Source organism: Hyaena hyaena, unplaced genomic scaffold (genome assembly GCF_003009895.1).
Source record: "Hyaena hyaena isolate Hyena2069 unplaced genomic scaffold, ASM300989v1 scaffold_173, whole genome shotgun sequence".
NCBI classification, from domain to species: Eukaryota; Metazoa; Chordata; class Mammalia; order Carnivora; family Hyaenidae; genus Hyaena; species Hyaena hyaena.
The window spans coordinates 1,302,025-1,327,904 of NW_024080805.1; the positions used below are offsets into that span (position 1 = coordinate 1,302,025).

The following is a 25,880-nucleotide window of genomic DNA, read 5'->3' on the forward strand; positions in this document are numbered from 1 at the left end:
AGACATTCAGATCGATAGGACAGAACAGAGAACCCAGGAATGTACCCACAGACGTATGGCCAACTAATCTGTGACAAAGCAGGAAAGAATATCCACTGGCATAAAGACAGTCTCTTCAGCAAATGGTGCTGGGAAAACTGGACAGCACCATGCAGAAAACTGAACCTGGGCCACTGCCTTACATCATACACAAAAATAAACTGAAAATAGATGAAAGACCCGAATGCAACACAGGAAGTCATCAAAATCCTAACGGAGAAAGCAGACAAAAATCTCTTTGACCTCTGCACCAGCAACTTCTTATTCAACACATCTCTGGAGGCAAGGGAAGCAAAAGCAAAAATGAACTATTGGGACCTCATCAAAATAAAAAGATTCTGCACAACGAAGGAAACAATCAACAAAACTAAAAGGCAACCAACGGAATGGGAGAAGATATTTGGAAATGACATATCAGATAAAGGGTTAGTATTCAAAGTCTATAAAGAACTTACCAAACTCAGCACCCAAAAAAGCAAGTAATCCAGTGAAGAAATGGGCAAAAGATATGAGTAGACATTTCTCCCAAGAAGACATCCAGATGGCCAACCGACACATGAAAATATGTTCAACATCACTCATCATGAGGGAAATACAAATCAAAATCACAAGGAGATACCACCTCACACCTATCAGAATGGCTAACATTAACAACTCAGGCAACAACAGATGTTAGTGAGGATGTGAAGAAAGAAGATCTCTTTTGCACTGCTGGTGGAAATGCAAACTGGTGCAGCCACTCTGGAAAACAGTATGGAGGTTCCTCAAAATCTTAAAAATAGAACTACCCTACAACCCAGCACCAGTAGATATATATGCAAGGGATACAGGTGTGCTGTTTGGAAGGGACGGACACATGCACCCCAATGTTTATAGCAGCACTATCAATAATAGCCAAAGTATGGAAAGAGCCCAAATGTCCATTGATGGATGAATGGATCAAGAAGATGTGGCATATGTATACAATGGGTATTACCCGGTAATCAAAAAGAATGAAATCTTGCCATTTGCAACTACGGGGATGGAACTAGAGGGTATTATGTTAAGCAGAATTAGTTAGAGAAAGCCAAATGTAATACGACTTCACTCATATGAGGACTTTAAGATCCAAAACAGATGAACCTAAGGGAAGCAAAAATAATACAAAAACTGGGAAGGGGACAAAACTTAAAACTCTTAATATGGAGAACAGAGGGTGGCTGGAGGGGTTGTGGGAGGGGGGATGGGCTAAATGGGTAAGGGGCAGTAAGGAATCTACTCCTAAAATTATTGTTGCCCTATATGCTAACTAACTTGGATGTAAATTTTTAAAAAATGAAAAAACAAAAAAACTGCCAGGAGTTGCCTGGGTGGCTCAGTTGGTTAAGAGTCAGTCCACCTTTGGCTCAGGTCATGATCTCATGGTTCATGGGTTTCAGCCCGGCGTCAGGCTCTGCTAACAGTTCAAAGCCTAGAGCCTACTTTGGATTCTGTGACTCCCGCCCTCTCTCTCTCTCTCTCTCTCTCTCAAAAATAAACATTAAAAAAATGTTTTTAAACCCAAAACTGCCCATTATTTTAAAACCAGCAAAAAATCTATTTGGGAGTAGCAGAGAATCGCAACCCAAGACATCCCCTCTTCTACACAACCATTGGAGAAAGTCCAAATATACCTCATATTTTGCCAAAGAAGTATGAAACACTAAAATGAAATTTGAGGAGCATCTGGGTGGTTCAGTCATTTGAGCATCAGACTTCGGCTCAAGTCCTGATCTCACTGTTTCCCAGTTGAATCCCTGCATGAGGCTTTGTGCTGACAGCTCAGAGCCTGGAGCTGTTTCAGATTCTGTTTCTCTCTCTCTGTCTGTGCCCTTTTCCCGCTCATGCTCTGTCTCAAGAATTAATGAACAGTTTTTAAAATTTTTAATGTTTTATTTATTTTTGAGAGAGATAGAGACAGCGTGAGCATGGGAGGGTCAGAGAGAGAGGGAGACACAGAATCCGAAACGGGCTTTAGGCTCAGCTAGCTGTCAGCACAGAGCCCAGCGCGGGGCTTGAACCCACGAACCGCGAGATCGTGACCTGAGCTGAAGCCAGACCCTTAACCGACTGAGCCACCCAGGTGCCCCTGTTTTAATGAAATTTGATTGAAAATTACTGTGTTAAGAATGGGAATTTTAAAATTAATTAACATAGTTATAAGTGGATATCATTTGATAAGGCAGAATGTGTTCATTTATTCTCTTCCTACTTAGTTTTTTTACAAACGTAAATTCTGGGAAACCTTATTTACATAATGGAAATGTAAGCCTTGTTTACATGTTTACAGTGAGAATGGAAGGGTTTTTTAAATTTATTTTTTTTAATGTTAATTTTTATTTTGATAGATTGAGTGGGGGAAGGACAGGAAGAGAGAGAATCCCAAACAGGCCCCATGCTCTCAGCACAGAGCCCCACATGGGGCTTGATTTCACAAACGGTGAGATCATGACCTGAGCGGAATCAGGAGTTGGATGCTTAATTAACTAAGACGTCCAGGCACCCCGGAAATTTTATTTTAACAGTGTTATTTAATCTTTGAATTTCTTCTGAAGTACCTGTTAAAAATCACACTGTGATCTATTATCAGAAACTATTTTTAATATTCTCTCAACAGTTTGAGGTTCTTTCTGTGAAGTATATCAGAATGGTTTTACCATTATTTATCAAATGGACATATTAATATATAGGTTACTTTTTCACATATAGACACCTGCTTTTCTGGTAAACTCTGAGTAAGGAAAATAAAAATATCATTAATTTCATTATCTTTACCAACCTGGCATTTCTGATAAAATATTTATCTTACCAGAAGTTTTAAATACATCTTATTAAAGCTTTGGAGCTGTAGATATTTAATGCTCATTCAATTTCTGGATTTAAACTGGCAAAGATAGTTCATTTTAAACTAGTTATTAGCCAGTTCCATTTCTTTTTGAATAAGTTTGACTTCCTTTTTCAGTAAAGTAAATGAATTATCTTGTGTCTTCAAGATGGTTCTCTAGTTTTGAGAAGTATGCTGGTGCAATTTTGATTGGGATTGCATTGAATGTGTAAATTGCTTTGAGTAGTAATGACATTTTAACTATATTTATTCTTCCATCCAAGACAGTTCTCTAACCTCTGAATTCTCATATAGGCAAGATACAGCCTTACTACTCTGTCAGCTGTATAAATTAGATCCTAGTCACTTTCCATATTTCTTATATCTATCTATTTTTGAGAGAGAGAGCGCGAGAGCGAGAACTTGAGTGAGTGAGGGGTAGAAAGAAAGAGAGAGAAAATCCCATGCTGACAGCATGAAGCCTGAAGCCGGGCTCAAACTCACAAACCATGAGATCATGACCTGAGCTGAAGTTGGATGCTTAACTTACTGAGCCACTCAGGTGCCCCCAGCTTTCCATATATCTTAGCTCAACATACTTTTTGTTGTAAAGACAGGACTTTGTACTTTCTTTGACAGTAGTGAGGTGGAAGAAGTGAGATCATTAATGGGAAAATATTTCAGATTGTCCTTTATTTGGTACCTGTGTCAGAGGCTCCCAGGTCCATCCCCAGATTCATTGATTTACTAGAAGGGTTCCAAGGAATCAGCATGTGGTCGTACTCATGGCTAAGATTTATTACAGCAAAATAATACAAAATGAAATCAGTGACAGAAAAAGACAGGACTGGGCCAAGTCTGATGGAAAACAGGTACATACTTCCAAGAGTCCTCTCCTCTTGGAGTTGCACAGGATGTGCTTAATTTCCCCAGTGATGAGTGTGACAACATGTGAGAGGTGTTATCTACTGGGGAAGCTCTCTTGAACCTACAAGTCAGGGTCTTAGGCGGAGTAAAGTGGTAGGGATTGTCATTTATTGTACCTGTGTAACTGACCACAGTGTCTGAAATTCCAGACTTCGAGACGAAAAGCAGGTATTCATTATAAACCAAATACCCAAGGCACAGTGAGCCACTTTTATCACTTAGGAAAAGTTGCATATCAGAGGAGGGAACTATTCACCATTCAAATTTTCTTATGATAGCCAGAGGCCAACCTTACGATCCAGCCTCTCTAAGGCTAGGAGAATGTCACTGTTAACTATATACCTCTTTTCTACACAGTACAACAGGACATTTTATAGCCCAGAACAGTGTACCATAGTAGTATTTGAGGTGTGTGAGAAATAACTTTCTTTGGTAAAGTAGCTAAGGATCAATTAGAAAAAACAGGTGGGAAAGGTGACCTGACCCTTTCTCTAGCAGATCAGATTTAGAGAAAAATACATCTAGGGTGATAAAACCTCTTACTTCAGTTTGAACTTCACTAGGATAGACAGTAAGAGCTTGGTGTCTGAAATCCTGACTCTGGCGTCTTTCAACTCTGTGACTCCAGTCAAGGTGTTTGGTCATCTCTCTTTTTGGTGTGGGAGCCTTTGAGTAGTATCCGGCACAATAACTGCTCATTATGAGTTGCTACTTTTGGTACTGCTGTTACTGTTATTAGAGTGTAATACAGAGAAACTGGAAGAAATGCAAAGGCCGTCAAGATAGAACATAATGAGTCCTTAACAAAAACTTTTGGTCACTTAATGGAGTGGAGAATAATAGCATTATAGATGGGAATCTAAGAAAGAGCTATTAGGTGTCTAGAGGAAGGAAGAGTAACGGTTATCCTTACTCAGTCTGTTTTCTTTAAGAGAAATGAACATTGGGGAAACTTTTAGATGATGGTATATGTTGCTGCTCTAAGTTTTTAAAAAGCCTTCTAGAAAATTGTAGATTGTCATATAGTCTAGTTCACTCTGTAAGTTATTCATTATATTTGGAATATTATTGAAATGTAATTTTAGATAACACACTTGGTCTTTCTCTTTTTTCCAGGAATTTTTAAGAGATATCTTCAATCTCCTGTTTTTGTTGCCTAGTCTAAAAGACAGACAACAGCCAAAGTGCAAATCACATTCTTCAAGAGCTGCTGCTTATGATTTGTTAGTAGAGATGGTGAAGGGATCTGTTGAAAACTACAGGTTAATACACAACTGGGTTATGGCACAACACATGCAGTGTAAGCATTCTTTTCCTTTTAGTCTTTATAAAGTTTGGGTGCAGAAAAGAGATTTAGGAGGGCATTACTTTTTTATTTTTTTTTTACAAATAGTTTATTATCAAATTAGTTTCTGCATAACACCCAGTGCTCATCTCCACAAGTGCCCTCCTCCATGCCTACCCCCCCACATCCATCAGTCCTCAGTTTTTGTCAGCATTCAAGAGTCTCTCATGGTTTGCCTCTCTCCCTTTCCCCCACCGTTTCCCCCCTTCTTCTCCCCCTTGTTCCTCAGTTAAGTTCCTCCTAATCCTCCTATACGTGCAAACATAAGATATTTGTCCTTCTCTGCCTGACTTATTTCGCTCAGCATAACACCCTCAAGGTCCATCCATGTTGCTACACATGGCCAGATTTCATTGTTTCTCATTGCCATGTAGTAGTCCATGGTATAGAAAAACCACATCTTCTTGATCCATTCGTCCGTTGATGGACACTTAGGCTCTTTCCATGTTTTAGCTATTGTGGAGAGTGCTGCTATGAACATTGGGGTACATGTGCTGCTATGCATCAGCATTTCTGTATCCCTTGGGTAAATTCCTAGCAGTGCTATTGCTGGGTCATAGGGGAGTTCTATTGTTAGTTTCCTGAGGAACCTCCACACTGTTTTCCAGAGGGGCTGTACCAGTTTACATTCCCACCAACCATGTAGGAGGGTGCCTGTTTCTCCACATCCTCGCCAGCATCTAGAGTTCTCTGATTTGCTCATTTTAGCCACTCTGACTGGCGTGAGGTGGTACCTAGGAGGGCATGACTTAAAGAATTCACTGTTTATACACTTTAGCATTATAAATTGTTTCTGAGATGTTAAATAAACACTGATTTTTAAAAAAATAGGTGTAAAAGTCTTATAGATATCTATAGGAATTTCTTGGTTAAATAATATAGTGTCAAGTAAAATAAAATTTTAACATTCTTTTGGATTTTTAGGGAATGAATTAGTTTTTCTATGTGTTTTTACTAATTTTATTTCTTATTTTATTTGAGTATAGTTGACACAATGTTATATTAGTTTCATGTTATCAAACATAATGTTTTATGTATGTTAACTAAAGTGATGGAGAGTGGTGGTTGTAAATACAGTGGTGGCTGTAAAAGTAAAATACATTATGTTTAATAGTTTGTTTGCGGGGGGAGGGCATCCTTTCCTCCCTTTTTTTCCAGCAGCCCATGCCCCTTATAAATGGGACTACTGGCCTCATGAAGATGTTCGTGCTGAGTGTAGATTTGTTGGCCTGACTAACCTTGGAGCTACTTGTTACTTGGCTTCTACTATTCAGCAACTTTATATGATACCTGAGGCCAGACAGGCTGTCTTCACTGCAAAGGTACAGTTTTCCTCACTTTTAGAATTAAAAGTGTAAAAGAAAAGTTTTAAATTTTAAGAAATCTTGATTATTTCAATTTAGTTAAAACATCAAGAAAATAATTTTTTAATTAAAAAATGACAATATTTTATAAAATAGCTAGGTAGCTTATGTAATTTTACAGTTTAATAGGGTGATCCTAACATTAGTATAATTTCTTTATTTCTTAAGGGAAAACATAGTTGTGAAATATATATATATATGTATACACACACACACACACTCCATGTAGGCAACATATTTTCAGTAAAAATACACTTTTTCATCATAGAAAACCAGCAAAGCCTAAAACAAAGTAGGTGAATATATCAGAATCGCTTATTTCTTTTATTTTTATCCCAAAGTAAATTTTACAGGGTTTATTTGGATAAGCTCTACTTCTTAACTTGTTATTTCTTGTTTTCATTCTTTTTAACCATGAACTGTTTTTTAGTTTGCCTTCTGCACAACTTTTATAATTTCTTGGCAAACTTACTTTATGCTTATCCTTGGGTTTTTTTTCCTTTATGCTTATCTTTGGTTTTTTTTTTTCCTTCATCATGTTATCTTGATGTCCTGATTTATCCCTCCTAAAAAAAATTGCAGTTCTTTTTTTTTTTTTTTAATATTGCAGCTATTTATATATTATCATTGAATTCTTAATATGTTTAAGTTCAGCTTCAAAGTCTCCAAGTTACAGTATAGTCAGGTTTTGGGGTTTTTTTGGCTTTAGTTATATTAATGCTTTTAAGATTATCATCTGAGACTGATCATGCTTAGAAGTAGTTGAGTAACTGACTCATTAGCATATGGAAATTTTTGTCACAAAATTTGTGTCCCCACCAGCTTAATTTTATAGACCTAGTTATGATGAAAGAGTTTCATGATCACATGGTTGCAGTGTTTTTTTCTAGCTGTTAACATGAGCATCCTTTCTGATTTTTCTTCTTCATATTAATGATCACCATTTAGCCATTTGCAGTTTCAGGAATTAATATGAACCACCAGTTCAGATGTGCTAATTGGGAGTAGGTCTCATAAATGGTGTTTTTGGTTAAAAACTAAATTTAGACTTATCTCTACATAAACAGGTTTTTTTGGTTTTGTTTTGTTTTTGAGAGCGAGAATGTGCACACATGTGCAGGGGAGGGTTAGAGAGAGAGAATCTTAGGCAGGCTCTATGGATGGGGCTCAATCTCGGACCATGAGATCATGACCTGAGCTGAAATCAAAAGTTGGACACTTAACTGACTGAGCCACCCAAGCACCCTGTATATGATAAATTCTTAATAGAATTGGACATGACTTTGGAAACTATCTCTAGTCAAATGTTCACCTGATTATTTACATGAAAACATTACTTTCATTTCCTTATCTCTTGTTCATAGATTAGAGTAAGCTTTATGTGTATTTTAATTGTAAAGTATACACCACTAAAATTTACCATATTAACCATATCTAAGTGGCAATTCTGTGGTAGTTAGTACATTGACCACTATCAGTCTTAACGATTTTTTCACTTCCCCCTACTAAAACTCCTTACCCCATTAAAAACTTTCCATTCTCCCTTCTCCCAAATCCCTTACAACTACTACTGTACTACTTATCTCTGTATTTGACTGTCCTAGGTACCTCATTAAAGTGGAATCATATAATCTTATTAGCATAGTGTCTTCAACTTTTCATGTGTAGCATGTATCAGAATTTCCTGATTTTTTAAGGGTGAATAATATTTCATTGTGTATTATATGCCACGTTTTGTTTATCCATTCATCTGGAGATACTTTTGGGTTGCTTATGTCTTTTGGCTTTTATAAGTAATGTTTCCATGAACATAAGTATCCAGATATCATTTTGAGGCCCTGCTTTCACTTCTTTTTTACACATACTCAGAAGTGAAATTACTGGATCGATCATGCTGGAATTCTGTGTTTAATTTTTTGAGGAATCACCATGCCAGGTTTCCATAGTGGCTGTGCCATTTTATATTCCTACTAGCAATGCACAAAGGTGCCAATTTCTTCACACGCCTTGCTGAAACTTGTTTTCTATTTTTTGTTAGTAGCCATCCTAATGGGTACAAATATGTATTCCTTTAAGGAGTTAATACATATGTAGGGTATATATTTAGAACTTACACATTAAATGTAATAAAATATTCTTGCTTTTTCTTAGTTTAGAAGAATTCTGTCACTTCTGTTCTTCAGCCAACTAATACTTCATCTCCAGCAATGAAACTATAAATCCAGGCCTTTGTAAATATAAATCCCAGCCATTTTCGTATTCTGAACAGTTTGCGTGTTCCATATTGGAAGATGTTGTTTTGTGTGACTACTACTCTGATCTTATGGAATATTAAGCCTCCCATATGCCAGGAATATTACTATCGTTTTTTGCCAGTAATGTTGATTCCTTTTATTCAGTTCCGATTGTACTTTATATCATATAATTTTGCACTAACTGAATGTTGAATAGACTCCTATTTCAGTGTCCTTATGTCCTCAGTTTGTTAGCTCCAAAACAGCAGAACCACATTACTTAGCACTCCCCACAAAATTGACACAAATAACTAGTGTATACTTCTGACATCTGGAAGGCTTATTATTCCATGAGACTATCAGAGCTTCTTCAAAATTATGACAGGTAGTTTGTAGTGAGGATAGTTCTTCATAGGTTTAGGTTTATTTTAATATTTTAATGAGAGAGAGTATAAGTGATGTAAGGCTGGTGTTCAGGACTAAATCTCTAGAGAATGAGTCTAGTCAGATACCTGAATCTCAGTTAATGATATTTGAATATATAGAAGATTTTCAGGCATCTTGACCAGTATTTTTTCTTCAGTATTAAGGATGTACTCTTCTAGAAAAAAAATAAGGATAACAACTAGATGATGGTGAAATGTCACATATTATTATAATGAATTTTTTTAATCTATGGATTTATTTGTAGAAAACAGCCTTGTTGCACACCTAAGATGTTTTCTGTTCTTGCCCAGTCACAAACTTGTCAACTCAGCATTGCACCAAATAAGTGTTGATTGGGAAAGCAATAGTTTTTTAGATCTCTTTATTACATTTTCTTACAGAATAGTGATGGCTATATTTATATAATGAACAAAATCTTTAAATTTTTAAAACACTAAATTCCTAAATAAAGAATAGACTATTTTTTCCTACACAGAGCTAAAAGAATGAAAACAGATATGATATTAAGCACATTATAATACTTTCTTTACTAGAATGTCTAATTTGCTATCATCAGTATGTTTTAATGGAGAATTTTCCCTTGATTTCTAGTATTCAGAAGATATGAAGCATAAGACCACTCTTCTGGAGCTTCAAAAAATGTTTACGTATTTAATGGTATGTTTGAGAGCCATGTATGGAAAACTAATTAGATATAACCTTGCATTTATTTGTATTGGATTTGCCTTGACTGTATACTCTTTCTTTTCGAGTTGAATTTGTCAGTAATTTGTTGTTGTTGCTTTTTAATGTTTTATTTTTTTCTGAGAGAGAGAGAGACAGCGTGAGCATGGGAGAGTCAGAGAGAGAGAGGGAGACACAGAATCTAAAACAGGCTCCAGGCTCTGAGCTAACTGTCAGCACAGAGACCGACACACGGCTCAAACCCACGAACTGGAAGATCATGACCTGAGCCAAAGTCAGGTGCTCAACTGACTGAGCCACTCAGGCACCCCAATAATTCGTTAAAAGTAACTCTTAACAGTTACATCTCCGTCGTCTGCATTCTTTTAATTTGTCCTTTGAAAAATTATTTGTATCTGGTCCCTTTCCTATCACAGGGACACACTCACCCCATAGTTTTCTGATTGATTTCTCTGTCACTCTTAAATCCAACCCCGAAAAGTAAAAAAGTAATGTCTTTAAACATCAGCAGATCTTACAGTGTTATTCCCCTGCTTAAAACCTTTCAGTGATTTTTTTTTTTTATTATGAGCAGACTGTATTCAGGTTCCTCAGCAATGGCACGTGTGTTCTGATTTTGCCCCTTCCTTTGAACTTCCTCTCTCTTTTCTTTCTTTCTTTCTTTTTTAAAATTGTTTTTTTAAGATTTTACTTTTATTTTTTCTTTTAAGTGTGCTCTGTACCCATTGTGGGGCTTGACCCCACAGCCCTGAGATTGAGAGTTACATGCTCTTCCAACTGAGCCAGCCAGGTGTCCCTATAATCTCCTCTCTTACCCCCTACTGTATGTAACCTCACCCTGTAGAAAGTATCAGCCCTTGGAAGTCCATCACCCTGTTGCTTCATCACTTCTACAGCTGTTTATGCTGCTCCCTCTGTCTGCAGCAGTCTTTTCTGTAGCACTCTTCTCCCTTCTTAGTGTCATCATTCCAGAAGCAACTTGTTTTCACCTCCTCTAAGAAAACAATGAGTGCACAGCTCTCTCATACCTACCACTTTGCAGTGAAAGTTACTTGTCTCACCTGTTAGAATCCAGAGGACAGAGATTATATCCTGTTTATTCCTGTATTCTTCAGCTTCTAACACTTACTTTGGGCTCAATAGATGAAATTGTTAATAAAACTAAAAGATTTACTAGTCATACTTTGATCCCAGTTTTAATCTCCCTTTAACAGAGTTGGAACATGCCATCTGAACTGACAAAACAGAAAAGTATTCTAAGCTACTCTTAAAAGAACCACTAACGTTCAGTGTGTAGGAGAACTTACTCAGCCTTCCAAAGTTTTGTGTTTTGTTTCACGATACAAATCTATATCCTTTGAGTCCCATATTCCTTCCTAGAAATTACTACTTAAAAATACAGATTTCATAGCTTAACAATAATTTAAGCATCTTCCAGCATCAAGACTGTTAAACTGAAAATGCCACAAAAATTAAACAAAAGTGAAATAAAACAGAGCAGTTCTTTGTAGATTTACTGTTTTGTTATTTACTCAGTTATCTTTTATTTGACACAGATTTGTTTGTTTCCTGATCTACCCCTCCCCCTTGTCCTTTGCAGGAGAGTGAATGCAAAGCATATAATCCTAGACCCTTTTGTAAAACATACACCATGGATAAGCAGCCTCTGAATACTGGAGAGCAGAAAGATATGACAGAATTCTTTACTGATCTCATTACTAAAATTGAAGAAATGTCTCCAGAACTGGTTAGTACCAGGATACTGAAGTTTTTTTGAAATCTGTACAGATTTGCCCAGTTTTAACTAGTCTCTTTTGTTTTTGTTTTTGGTTTTTTTGTTTTGTTTTGTTTTGTTTTGTTTTTTTAAAGAAAAATACCGTCAAAAGTTTGTTTGGAGGTGTAATTACAAACAACGTTGTGTCCTTGGTAAGTAGTGTCCCTGTTACTTTTTGGAATCTTACTGTACATTTTAACTTATTGTAATAAATTTCTAATATTTGACTGTTGGTTGACCAGGATTGTGAACACGTTAGTCAGACTGCTGAAGAATTTTATACTGTAAGGTGCCAAGTGGCTGATATGAAGAACATTTATGTGAGTAATGTATCTATTGTGTAGACCTTTTCTGCATTTAAATTTTATATACAGCAAGTTTATTTTTGTTACCTTGATAGAAGATTAACTTTTGTGTTTTCATTTATTTTCTTCTTGTTATGTAAATCAAATTAAGAATTAGAGGTAGACCAGAAAGCTGATTTTTTTTCTCCCCATTAAAAATCGACATACTTGCACTTTTGAAAAATTTAGTTGGATTCATGGAGCATCTGGTCAGTTTGAGGGAAAACATTTTTTTACTAAAATTTAGAAGTTTTTTTTTTTTATAAAAATGTTTGTTTTCCTCTGCATTCTGCTCAAATTATAATTACTGCTTTTTATAACCTTACATAGTATGAACAGTAATATGAAACTTTAAAATCTGGTTTAATACACAGGAATCTCTTGATGAAGTTACTATTAAAGACACTTTAGAAGGTGACAACATGTATACTTGTTCTCATTGTGGGAAGAAAGTACGAGCTGAAAAAAGGTATGCTTTTTGAAATGTAACATTTATCATTTTGATACGTCATCAAATGGTAGTAAAACACAAACTTAGTGTAAATGCATGTTAAACTTTTATCAACATTATGTGATTAGTCAGCTGCTTGGTGCTTATTCTTACCAGCTTTTTCATTCAGTTATTCAAGTATACTTTCAAACATCCTTAAATCTTTCCAAATTATTTTTGTCCTTTTAATTAATCAAAATATTTACCAAGGTCCAGGACTCTGACTGGCTCAGTCAGTAGAGCACATGGCTCTTGATCACCAGGTCATAAGTTTGAGCGCCGTGTTGGGCATGAAACCTACATCTGACTACCAACATCTGATTCCTTTAGCCCTTTTTTGTGTACTCACTAAATCATGGTAGTGAGTCTCCTCATGAACTGAGGATGTCCTCCTCTGAATCTCTGAAGTGACTTTTTTCTTAAGAGCTAACCATAAGATGGCCAGTTTAGGACAGACTTGTTGAGTAAAGATGTTTCGATTCCGCTGGTGAACAATGAATGGCAAATAGAAATTGTATTGAGAGAGCATCGTATGTAGTTGTTATTAGGAACCCAGGCAGAGAACTAGAAATAACCTTGTATGTTGAAGAAGTCCAGGGTTAGACCAGCCTGCCTCAAAGTGGAGGACTTGCATTGAGTGGGGATAGAAAATATGATTAGTAATATACAGTGACATTAAATGCTTAACATCTAGATTTGGGGATTGTTTACATAATTAGTTGACGCCATTTGAACATGTGCCTGAGAAAGAACATAACTTTTGCAAAGGACTGACTGTGAGATCTAAGCCAATCTAAAAGTGCAGAGGAAGAAGTGATGGAATTGAAGCCAGCAAAGACAATCAGAGGTAGGATAGTAACCTAGAAACTGGGGCAGGAAGTCTCATGAGGAAGGTATTCAATTGACATAGTCCACAAAAAAGAGGAAAAATGACAGCTGAGTAAAAGCATTGGGTTTTATAAAAGATAGTGTAGTAGTGGTATGTTTTTTCAAGTTGTAGCAGTTAGATACAGGGTCGTCATTCATTTTAGAAGTTTGGCAATAAAAAAACAAGGAAATTGGAATCTAGTAAGGGCTTTGAGATTAAACAACAGTTTTCTAGATGACATAGATCTGAGCATGTTGGAAGGCAGAGAATGAAAAGCCATCTCTTAAGGATTGCTTAATAAATTTTTCCAGGGAAATGTGCACTAATAGAAATGGTGTTCTTTTTCTCAGCCTCCAGATGTCAATTTGGTTGCAAGACAGAAAGGTTGTAAAGGTAGACATACTTAAACTGTTGCTGTGCAGGTAGGGAGAAGACAAACTCATCTGATGAGAATTGGATTAGGATATGAGTTAGAAGAGTTAGACTGGAGTCCATTAAAAATTTGTTACTATGGAGGGATGTAATGAGGAATCAGTAAAAGGTAATTGAGAGGCTGAGGCATTTTCTTTGGAGAATATCATTTTAGTTGAAATTTTATAAATAAACTTACTGAAATATATGTAATTCTCAATAACCTACTTCTTAAAACATTCTCTCCTTTTGGCTAATATTCTTCTGTTTTTCTGAAATAGTATTTGGTCTCTCAGGCAAAGTATTACTCAGTCTTTTATATTATTACCATACTTTTGAATATCTGTAATAACATAGTACGTGTTCAGCAGAAATGGGCTAAGGATTATCTTCTGCTCTATATTTAAACCTCTGTCTTTCTCAGTTTATTTATTTATTTTCTGAATAATTCTGTCTACCACCATAACATCAGTCTCTACTGACATGCTTATGATTCTTAAATCATCTTACCTAATTCAGAATGCTGTGCTGTGTTCTCCCAGCTGTGACTTGTGTGTCTCAAAGATTTAGTAAGTCTACACCATAATTCTCCTCTCTTTTTAGTTCCATTTATGTCTTGTCTCCTCTGAATCATGCAAGGTTCCACAGTCAATCATAGGTCCTTTAGTGACTCTTAGCTCTCGGGCTGTTTATAGTCTGACATGGCACACAAGGGCCTTCATCATTTGACTCCTTTATACTTCTGTAACATCATCTTTTGCCAGTTCCAAAAACCTGTAATAATGGATTTTTAGAGTTCTTATTTCCTATGCTTATGAAATCCTTTCCCAACGTGGTCTCCCTAAATTCCTGGGTTTTTTTTTTTCTTAAACTAATGTTTTGATTCAAACAGAATCTCTTTTGATTCAGAATCTTAGAATCCTGAATACAATGAAGAATTATTCCCCAAAATTCAGTTTCCATGAATCCAGCTTTTATATATTTTTTTTGTTTAAACTGCAGTCTTGATGTTTTATTTATTTATGTTTTTAATTTGAACTAGCGATATTTATTATACCATAAGATTTAGGTAACCAATTAACTTGATGTTGTTGCTGTTGTAATATCCAGCAGCATTTATTGAATGCTATTTGTCAGGCACCATTCTAAAAATAGTAGGAAGTAGGCACTTTAATCTCCATTTTAGGAATTAAGTTCAGAGAGGTTAAATTACTTGAGGGTCATACATCTGGTAAATAATACAGCCAGGCTTTGCAATTCTGATTTATAAAAATAAATAGATCACTTCCTGTTATTTAAGATGGAAAAGTCTGAACCAAAGACCCTCCCCCTTATCTTGGGAGTATGTATGGTATAGTGCCTTTTTATGCTTTTGTAGCACCTTTAATATCTTCTTCATGGAATTTACCACACTGTGCTGTTACTTTTCATTTTTCTTACCTAAACACAGGAAAACTCTTTCAGAATGAAAGAAGTCGTGTAAGAGGGAGATATATGGTTATAGATACATTTAATAAGAACATGATTTAGAACACTTTTTATTATTCACTCTGAGTTGAATGTTGAAATAAATGTACAGTAAATGATACCGGTTAACGTACCTTTTGAAAGAGATTTTTAACAGGTTTTTTTTTTGTTCTCTTTTCTGTCTTCAGGGCATGTTTTAAGAAATTGCCTCGCATTCTGAGTTTTAATACTATGAGGTATACATTTAATATGGTAACAATGATGAAAGAGAAGGTGAACACACACTTTTCCTTCCCGTTACGTTTGGATATGACACCCTATACAGAAGATTTTCTAATGGGAAAGAGTGATAGGAAAGAAGGTAATTTTTTATCTCTTTCTCTTGCCTGTGGTCATTGTAAGTCTCCATAACAAAACAGTCATAATTACAAAGTTGTAACCAAAATGAAATTTAATTTTAGAAAGAGAAATATATTTGAGTACAGTGTGGCACACCAGTCAATAAATATTAAGTGTTTAGTAGGACTGTGTTCTAGGCACCTCTAAGCATCAGGGACATGGCAGTGAACAAGTAAACATGGTTTCTTACCTCATAGACCTTAAGTCTAGTAGGCACGTCTTAAGAAGAAATTACCGAAATGCCTGGGTTGCTCAGTTGGTTAAGCATCTGACTCTTGGTTTCGGCTCAGGTCATGATCTCCTAGTTCATGGGATCAGGCCCCTTATTGGGCTTCAAGCTGCCAGTGTGGAGCCTGCTTGGGATTCTCTCTCTTCCATCCCTCTCTCTCTTCCCCTCCTCTACTTGCAAGTGTGTGTTTGTTCCCTCTCTCTTTCTCTCTCAGAAAATAAATAAACTTAAAAAAACAGTTACAAACAGGATGTGTCATCAGATAGGATGATGAATGTGTCTCAAATATAATGAAATCAGAGATGGCTTTCACAAAAGTGACATTGAAGCAGAGCTTAAATAAGGACTAGGTTGAAAGGAATGGCTAATCTCTTTTTGTGGGTAGGAGGTGGGGGTGGAGTTGATAAAATGGACAAAAGGCAGTGGCCAGATGATTTTGATTTTATTTGTAGGCCATGTTTTTTTTTTTTTTTTTTTTTTTTTTTTTTAAAGACAAAGCACTGGCAAGCTGGAGCAAGGGGCAGAGGCAGAGAGAGAGAATCTTCAGCAGGCTCAACACTCAGCACAGACTCCGATGCAGGGCAGTATCCCAGAACTCTAGAATCACTACCTGAGCTGAAATCGGGAGTTGGATGTTCAACTGGCTGAGCCATCAGGCACCCCAGTGATTTTAGTCTCTCTCTCTCTCTCTCTCTCTCTCTTTTTTCATGTGAAACCTTTGGAAGATTTTAAGTAGAGAACTGAGATGACCAGGTAGGGTCTGGAAAAGGTTATTCTTACTACAGCAATAGAAATAAATGAAGTAGAGGATGATGAAAGCAATGTAGGGAGTCCATTCTGATAAACCACAGAGAAGATGGTAGCACAACGAGCAAGTGTACATAGAGAGTTAATACGGTTTGATGATTGAATGAATAAATGAAACCAGCAAAGTTATTGAATATCTATCTACCGTGTAACTTTTTATTCTCATAGTGATAATAGTAGAGTGGCAGTAAAGAGCAAGGTTGGGATACCTGGGTGGCTTGGTTGAGCATCCGACTCTTGATTTTGGCTCAGGTCATGATCCCAGGGTGGTAGGATTGAGCCCTGCATCAGGTTCTACACTGAACATGGAGCCTGCTTAAGATTCTCTGTCTCCCCCTGCCCTTTTCCCCCACTCATGCTTTCTCTCTGTCTCTCTCAAAAAAAAAAGTAAGTAAATAAATAAATGTTTTTGTCGCTTTGAAGCTTACATTTTAGTCTCCTACTAGAGGGAAAAAGAAAAGTAAGAATGACTCAGGTTTGTGGCTTGATCAGCGAGGTGAATAGTGGGGTCAGTATTTCAGGAAGATCTCCAGAAAAAGGGAATGTGGTCAGAAGTATTGAATGCTAAAGAAAAGGAATAGTTCAGTAAGAATATAACTGAAAATAACGTGTAAAGTCATTGGTTATCTTTATCATAGCAATTTCATTTGCGTATCGCAATAGAGAGGCAGATTGCAGTGAGTTAAAGATGACACGTGGTTCATATCTAGTTACCTCCAAATTGTTACTGCATTTATAAGACCAGTGATTTTCAAACGTACCTACACGTGCCTTAGGGAGCACAAAGGAGAGGAATGGAAACAAGTGAGAGAGAAAAGCAGAACAGGTCCAGCTCTTTGTCTTTGCATTCTTTAGATGGAGAAGTTCTATTTTACATAAAAACATTCTGGCAATGTTTTCTTAGTATAAAAAGTTCTACTGATTAAAATTTTGAAGGTTTGAAGAACCCACTGTATTTTAAGATTTGGGAAAGAGAACTGCATTTTAATCTTTATACTCCATTGCCTGGCACTTAATGAACATCCAGTAAATGTTTTACCAAATGGGAGATGAGGAGTGTAAATAATGAGGGTAGGCTTTTCTTTAAGAGAGGAATGTGCTCTGGGCTCCTGGCTGGCTTAGTCAGTTAAGCGTCCGACTTTCGCTTAGGTCATGATCTCGCGGTTCGTGGGTTCGAGCCCCGCATCGGGCTCTGTGCTGACTGCCAGCTCAGAGCCTGGATCCTATTTCAGAGTCTGTATCTCCCTCTCTCTGACCCTCCCCGGCTCACACTGTCTCTCTCTCTCTCTCCTAGAAATAAATAAAAATACTTAAAAAAAAAAAAAAAAAGAGAGGAATGTGCTCTTTCTTTGAAGAGAGGAGAGAAGATGGTGACTATAGCCATAGAGGAATATGGAGTTAAGAATTTGAATGTGTTTAGGGACACCTGGGTGGCTCAGTCATTAAGCCTCCAACTTCAGCTTAGGTGGTTATCTTGCAGTTTGTGAGTTCGAGCCCAGTGTTAAGCTCTGTGCTAACAAGCTCAGAGCATGGAGCCTGCTCCGGAATCTGTATCTCCTTCTCTCTCTCTACCCCTCCCTCCACTTGTGCTCTTTCTCTCTCTCAAAAAAATGAATAAAAATTTAAAAAAAAATTTTAAAAACTCACAAACTTGAATATGCTTAGAAGTTGCAGGAAATGAGCTAGAAGATGATAACTTTGAAAATACTGTATAGGTGAAGTTAAGAAGTAGCCATTGTATATATACATCCTACTTTTTAGAACTCTTCACACCATTTGAGAAATCATAGCAAGACTGACAAGTTATTATACTTATTGGTATTTTTCACGATGCTTTCATGTGTACTAGAAATTTATGCCAAGATGAAGGATTTGTTCTAGGCCACAAGTGATGGGTTCATAGTGGGATCCTAGCACATCCAAACTTCTCAACTACTACTTTGACACTGTTAGCCATTTCCTTCCCTCCACAGTTGTCCCTTTCTTTCCACTTTAGACTGTGCACTCAAGTTAACTTAATCTGCTTTCACTTGTTTCTGATGATACTTTTCCCTTTGTATAGCATGCTGAGAATACAGATCATAAATCTTTAAACTTACTAGATTATTCTGTAGTTTTTCCATAGTATCTTTTATAGCCTTCAGGTTTAAATCTTTAGGAACAGGATGTCTTGTATTTATTTAGTTTCTGTCTCCTAATACAAAATGATAAGCCATTGGAAGCATGTTACCAGTATAGTGCTCATTTTCTTAACTTGAGATTAAGAGACATAAGTATCTTAATGCCTTTTCAGATTTTGTGTTTGCTTGCTCCTAATAAGGTGAATGAAAAATTTTGTACTCTCTATTTCAAAAGGAACAAGATTAAACAGAAAGAGCATATTTTACATTTCTATATTATATTGAGGTTGTCCATAGTTATGCAGTAACACATGGTGGTTTTTCCACATGATTCTTGTAAATGTTCATTAAAATTGTAGGGTGTGAATGAGGAATGACTAGCAAGTTGTCGTACCTGTTATAATACATAATGTATCTGTGCCTTTTTCAGTATATAAGATATGATTTGAAGATGTCAATGTGTAGTTTTCAAAATTATTACCATTTTATATAACTCATTTCAGGTTTTAAAGAAGTCAGTGATCATTCAAAAGATACAGAGAGCTATGAGTATGACTTAATAGGAGTAACTGTTCACACAGGAACAGCAGATGGTGGGCACTATTATAGCTTCATCAGAGATATAGTCAATCCACATGCTTACAAAAACAATAAATGGTGAGTATTAAAATTTTATTCTTGGGATTCAAATTTTTTTCCTGTTGTTAAAATTTAAACTTGAGATTGTTTTCACTTCAGATATGTTTCCTGATTTTATTTTTCTAAAAATTTTTATAAAATTAGGAAATTTTAAGGGAAAGCAGCTTTCATAAGACAGTAGGAGTCAGTTGCTAAACTTCTTTCGAGAATTTGATGGTGTTGTCCTGAGAAAAAGGAACATCCAAGGTTTTGCACACAGCTTTAGATTCATGGACAATCTTGCACCTTCCCAGTCTTCTCTTTGTTCACTCATTCAAGACTTGTTTATGGGGGGCGCCTGGGTGGCTTAGTCGGTTAAGCGTCCGACTTTCGCTTAGGTCATGATCTCGCGGTTCGTGGGTTCGGGCCCCGCGTCAGGCTCTGTGCTGACTGCCAGCTCAGAGCCTGGAGCCTGTTTCAGTCTGTGACTCCCTCTCTCTCTGACCCTCCCCTGCTCACGCTGNTTTCAGTCTGTGACTCCCTCTCTCTCTGACCCTCCCCTGCTCACGCTGTCTCTCTCTCTCTCCTAGAAATAAATAAAACATTAAAAAAAAATTAAAAAAAAAAAAAAAAAGAGTTGTTTATGGAATGTCTTCTGCAGAATGGCTGCAAAGTCCTTGTATATGCCAGTTCGGAGGCCTGCAGGCTCCACTCTGTCCACCTTACTTTTCCCCTTTCAACTCATACATTCTTTTTACCAGCTTGATATATACTTGATCAACACTATATGCTCTGTTTTAGGTATCTTTTTAATGATGCTGAGGTAAAACCTTTTGATTCTGCTCAACTGGCCTCTGAATGTTTTGGTGGAGAGATGACGGTGAGTTTTATTCAGAAGTTTTAAGTGGTTTGTGACTTTTCACATGGCTATGCAGTATTCTAAAATCCAGTGGCAGAATCACTAAACTTTCTTTTAATTGCCATGATTAAACCTAAAATTTATTCTACTATTATTTATTAGAAGTCTATACGGTTTGGAATAGATACCAGACACTGGGAAATACTTTTTAAATGATTATTTCTGCCTTCAACTGATTAAGAAGATTAAGACTTAAAATTGAAAATTTATATAGTATAGGAATTGAATTACATTGCTGTGAGACATTATGATGGAAGAAGTTGTTCACTTGAATGCTTTGGGATTCAAGCAAAAAGAAATTACTCTTTATTGACTTAATATGAAAAATCTTTGTTAAGGAAATTGGCTTGAGCTGAACTTTAAAGAATTATTCTTTCAGTGCATTTTTGTAATGGCAGCAGCAACCTGATTATTACTATTGACAAGAGACACAAAGAATATCTTACCTATTATGTAATTAGCTCTACGACATGAGAAAAAGACAATTAGGTCGGAATACTAGTGTTTAATTATAATATAATTGCACTTAATAGGCATTTTATCCAAGTACCAATTTTCTGAAAACTGTTAAAATACTATTTTGATTCTCAAAAGTCCAGCATTAAATAGTCATTTCCATTTCACAGATAAGCCCACATAAAATTATTTTTCACTTTAATGGCCATGTGTATTGTGAAATCACTGTTCACATTCTGGATTTTAATGAAGGACTACCTGGGGTGCCTGGGTGGCTCAGTCGGTTAAGCGTCTGACTTCAAATCAGGTCATGATCTTGCAGTTCTTGGGTTCGAGCCCGGCATCAGGCTCTGTGCTGACAGCTAGCTCAGAGCCTGGAGCCTGTTTCAGGTTCTGTATCTCCCTCTCTCTCTGACCCTCCCCTGCTCACGCTGTCTCTCTGTCTCTCTGTCTCTGTCTCTCTCTCTCAAAAATAAATAAAAAGTAAAAAAAAAATTAATGAAGGACTACCTTACTGCTCTTTGATGCACTTACGTACTATTATGAATAGAAAAGAGGAAGTAGGCAAATTGCTAATGCTTTAGAAATGGGTAGAAGAAGGAATAAATAATGAGTTACTGATGCCATCATTAAACTGATTGCATCTCTAAATGTTACTTGTAAAATATTTCCTCAAAAAAAGAAACAAGTAAACTTAGCAAAGTTCTTCTCTTAAAATGTAGTTTTTAAATGGCGAGTACATATTTTAAGCTTTGTATATATATTAAAGTATCTTTAAAAATGTTTTGAATATTTTCAGGTACAGTTGACCCTTGAATGATGTGGGGGTAAAGGTTCCAGACCCCTGCACAGTCAAAAATCTGAGTATAACTTGTCTGTTGCTCAGAAGCCTTATTGGGCACATCTGGGTGGCTCAGTCAGTTAAACATATGACTTCAACTCAGGTCATAGTCTCACAATTCGTGAGGTTGAGCCCTGTGTTGTTGGGCTCTCTGTGCTGACAGCTCGGTGCCTGGAGCCTGCTTTGGATTCTGTGACTCCCTCTCTATCTGCCCCTCCCCTGATCCCTCTGGCTCTTTCTCTCTCTCAAGAATAAACAAACGTTTAAAAAAATTAGGAAAAACAAGAAGTCTTATTGATAACATGAACACTCAGTTAATATATATTTTGTATATTGCACGTATCATATACTGTATTCTTATATTAAAGCCGGAGAAAATGATACTAAGAAATCATAAGGAAAATAAATTTACAGTACTGTGCTGTATTTATTGGGGGGAAAAAGAAAAACTCTGCCTTTTGAGTAGACCTGTGCAGTTCAAGCCTATTACTCTAAGGTCAACCATACTCTTAGCGAAAAACTTCTGTCAAGGATTTTTATGAATGTAATACTATTTGAGAACTATTTACAGAATTACTATAAAGAATAGAATAGCTATTTATGAAATATTTTATATATAAATATAAACTGAAATATTCTTTTTTAAAGAAAAACTTTAATTTTTTTTAAACAGACCAAGACCTATGATTCTGTTACAGATAAATTTATGGATTTCTCCTTTGAAAAGGTAATCATTTCTTTCTTCCGTGTTATCTAATCTCATAGTTAAACTTAGTCAAAATGAAAATATGCTGCTTTTTTTCTTTATTCATTTTTATTTATTTATTTATTTTGGTCCTTAAAGACACACAGTGCTTATATGCTGTTTTACAAACGCATGGAACCAGAGGAAGAAAATGGCAAAGAATTCAAATTTGATGTTTCGTCAGAGTTACTAGAGGTATAGTTAATTTAACTTTAACAGCAATTTAAAAGCATGTTAAGAATTTATGCAAGTAATAGAACTCTAAGGGCAGGCTATGGCAATGTTGGGATTTGTAATCTGGGGTAGACCTTAACACTATTTATAGTCTTGGTAATGCTGATATATGACAGATGCATGTAAAGTGAGTGAGATTAAACTGAGTAGAAATAATTAGTAATATTGAAGAAAAATAAGAATAAGACAGAATAAGAAAATGGTTGATGGAATTGGAGCAAGCTGATAAGTAACTTGTATGTGTGGTAATGTTCTTGGATTGGGTGATGGGTGTTCATCTTTGCTTCATGTTACATACAAATGTACCATATATTTGAAATGAACTTAAAATACTATCAAATATTTTTAAATACATATAGATTGTAGAATTGAGGCTTTCTTTGTTTCATGATGTAATAAGGGGTAGTGTTACTTTAATGTCTTAAGAGTTATAAAATGCATTCACAACTCATTGTGTGTTGTGTGAATGTAATAAACTCAACCAAAAGTACAAAATATAAATCTTCAGAAAGATATACCTGATAAAAAATATAATCTTCCATCTAGACAATTCAGCTTTGCGCTGGTTGATATTTGTGCTGTTGTGGTCAAGTCTTAAAACCAAGTGGATTTTGTTCCCCTAAACAAATAGTCTTAACAGGAATCTTGCCTGCCCTAATATTACTGATAAAAACCCAAGAATATCCACATCTTTTAAACCCTTGAATTGGATTTACCAGCAAAATTAGATGCTTCACTCTTGTTCCAGATAAGGACCCAACAGTATTTTTTTTTTTTTTTTTTTTCTAGGAGAGAGAGAGAGACAGCATGAGCAGGGGAGAGTCAGAGAGAGAGGAAGTCACAGACTGAAACAGGCTCCAGGCTCTGAGCTGGCAGTCAGCACAGAGCCCGACGCGGGGCTCGAACCCACGAACCGCGAGATCATGACCTAAGCGAAAGTCGGACACTTAACCGACTAAGCCACCCAGGCGCCCCAGGACCCAACAGTATTTAATGACAGCCTAGCTCACTTATGAAATAAAATGAAATATTAAATGAAACCTTAAAGATGTATTTTTGGGGGTCACCTGGGCGGCTCAGTCGGTTAAGTGTCCGACTTGGGCTCAGGTCATGATCTCTCAGTTTGTGAGTTCGAGCCCCACACCGGGTTCTTTGCTGACAGCTCAGAGCCTGGAGCTTGCTTTGGATTCTGTGTCTCCCTCTCTGTCTCTCGGCTCTTCCCCCACTCGCACTCTGTCTTTCTCTCAAAAATAAAAATAAAACAATAAAAAAAGACATATTTTATTTACATCAATTGTTCTGAAATTCCCTATTTGCAGAACTTTTATATTCTTAAAAACTATTTAGAACCTTAGAGTGTTTTTAAATACTAGTTTTAATGTGGTGGTTATATCTATCATTACTTACTATATTAGAAACTAAAACGATTTTTAAAATGTATATTCACTTATTTAAAAGTAACAAAAATAAATTCATGGCATCCTAATATAAATACCATTTTATGAAAAAATATTTTTCAAAACAAACCATTGAGGAAAGTGGCCCTGTTTTACATGTTGTCATATCTTTTTAATATCTGATTTAGTCAACAGCTAGAGTCTCATAATAGCTTTTTGCATTTGCTCTGTCATCTCATTCATCATTTACCCTCTGGAAAACTCCATTCTATGCTCAAAAGAGAATGAGAGCTTCAAAAAGCCAGGCAGCATCATCCTATTACTAAAAAAATGGTTTAGATCTTAAATATACCCTAAAATGGTATATTTAATGGTATTTAGGTATATATACCTAAAATGGTAACCCCACAGCTGTCTCATTAGTTCTTTGAGAACCACTGGTTCATGTGGTGACAAAAGGGAATCCATACTTTTGCATTATCAAAACAAGAAAAATAAATCAAAACCACATTAAAATATTCTTGATTGCAGGTCTAAACCAACCCTTTTTTCCTGGCATTATTTTAGCTTATTAACTTAAAATGACTTTACCCGCATATACATTTTACTAAAAATATTAACATATGGTAATACTGTTACTTAATATTAACATAGATTTTAGGTACAAACTAAAATTTGGTCTTTTAAATTTGTACAGTTAAAGTATAGCTAGTAGCAAACTTTTCCAAAGAGTAAATTGAAAATTTAGAACTATAAAATTTATTAAGTAAACAAACATGTAAGTTGTAATGACTATTATGGATAAGACAAAATGCCTAGAAAGGGTAGTTGATTGGAATTGCTGGGGGAAGTGATTAGCGAATGCTTCGTATTAACCTTAATCTGAGATTTGAAAAGTAGCAAAGAGTTAATCATGTGAAGAGTACTCCAAGCAAAGAGAATATTATGTACAAATTCCCTTATGAAAGAGAGTTTATTGGCGTGTTGTAGGAGCTGAAAGATGATCTGAGACTGTGATGATTAGTAAGTTCAAGGAAATATGGGCTAAGATGAAATTGAATGGGATATAGAAAATACCTGGGAAAATTCTGATCATTGTAGTACAGTAATTTCACACTTCGACACACCCAGATGGCTCCACATATGTTGTATTGATAAAATGTAAAGAGGATTGTCAAAAAACATGGTGAATATTTCTGTAGGACAGAAATGGGACAGAAATAAAAGCACTGAGTCTGGTGGAAAAACAGGACTACCAGACTTTAGGGTACAAATCAGAGTTCAGCTCTACGGGTAAAGGGGACAAAAATTATGACAGAGGATCTAGAGCTGAGCTCATGGCTAGAAACAGAAAGCTGAGAATAGGGTTCCATTGCTATGAAAAAGCACTGATGGTTGAATGCTGCCAAAGTTTTCTAGAAAGCTGTGTGCATAGAAATGCTAGATTATCAAGAACTCTGAAGCAAACCATTGAATGACTAGGTCTCTATCAATGTGGAGCAGGAGCCCTAATACAAGATTCTCAGACTTGGTGCTGGACTAGAGTAGTGGGCTGGGAGGTAAGTAGAGGTAGTTGAAAATCTTTAGGAGGGATAAACACAGGCTGTAATGTCAATAATCAGAACATAAATTTGTTCCAGATAAAAATAATTTTATGGAACTAACAACAACTTAGAGCCTCTTTAGGATATTCACAGAGATAAAGGAACACAAAAACTAAAGTGAGTAGAGCAGTTACTGTAAAGGCTCATGTCATAAATCATTATTTTTCATAATTGTTATACATTGTGAATAAACAGGGAAACCACCTCTTAAGTCTGCTTCCAGCCTGAATTGTTTTTATTTTGCCAGTTTTTGAACATAAACCTTTCTCATAACC

At 36.1% G+C, this 25,880-nt stretch overlaps 1 protein-coding gene across 7 annotated transcripts in view; it reads left to right on the top strand.

Moving 5' to 3' along the window:
• USP34 (ubiquitin specific peptidase 34) overlaps window positions 1-25,880 on the top strand; it is a 252,168-nt gene that overhangs the window by 181,785 nt on the left and 44,503 nt on the right. For 6 of the 7 annotated variants that reach the window (XM_039240318.1, XM_039240319.1, XM_039240314.1 and 3 more), the window contains 12 exons: window positions 4,925-5,108; window positions 6,285-6,475; window positions 9,790-9,855; window positions 11,483-11,629; window positions 11,752-11,808; window positions 11,899-11,976; window positions 12,375-12,469; window positions 15,425-15,597; window positions 19,295-19,448; window positions 20,211-20,289; window positions 22,299-22,352; window positions 22,470-22,565. In XM_039240318.1, coding sequence (XP_039096249.1) covers window positions 4,925-5,108; window positions 6,285-6,475; window positions 9,790-9,855; window positions 11,483-11,629; window positions 11,752-11,808; window positions 11,899-11,976; window positions 12,375-12,469; window positions 15,425-15,597; window positions 19,295-19,448; window positions 20,211-20,289; window positions 22,299-22,352; window positions 22,470-22,565 — 1,374 coding nt within the window. The remainder of the gene's footprint in view (window positions 1-4,924; window positions 5,109-6,284; window positions 6,476-9,789; window positions 9,856-11,482; window positions 11,630-11,751; window positions 11,809-11,898; window positions 11,977-12,374; window positions 12,470-15,424; window positions 15,598-19,294; window positions 19,449-20,210; window positions 20,290-22,298; window positions 22,353-22,469; window positions 22,566-25,880) is intronic. The other variant, XM_039240315.1, reaches the window with a different exon arrangement.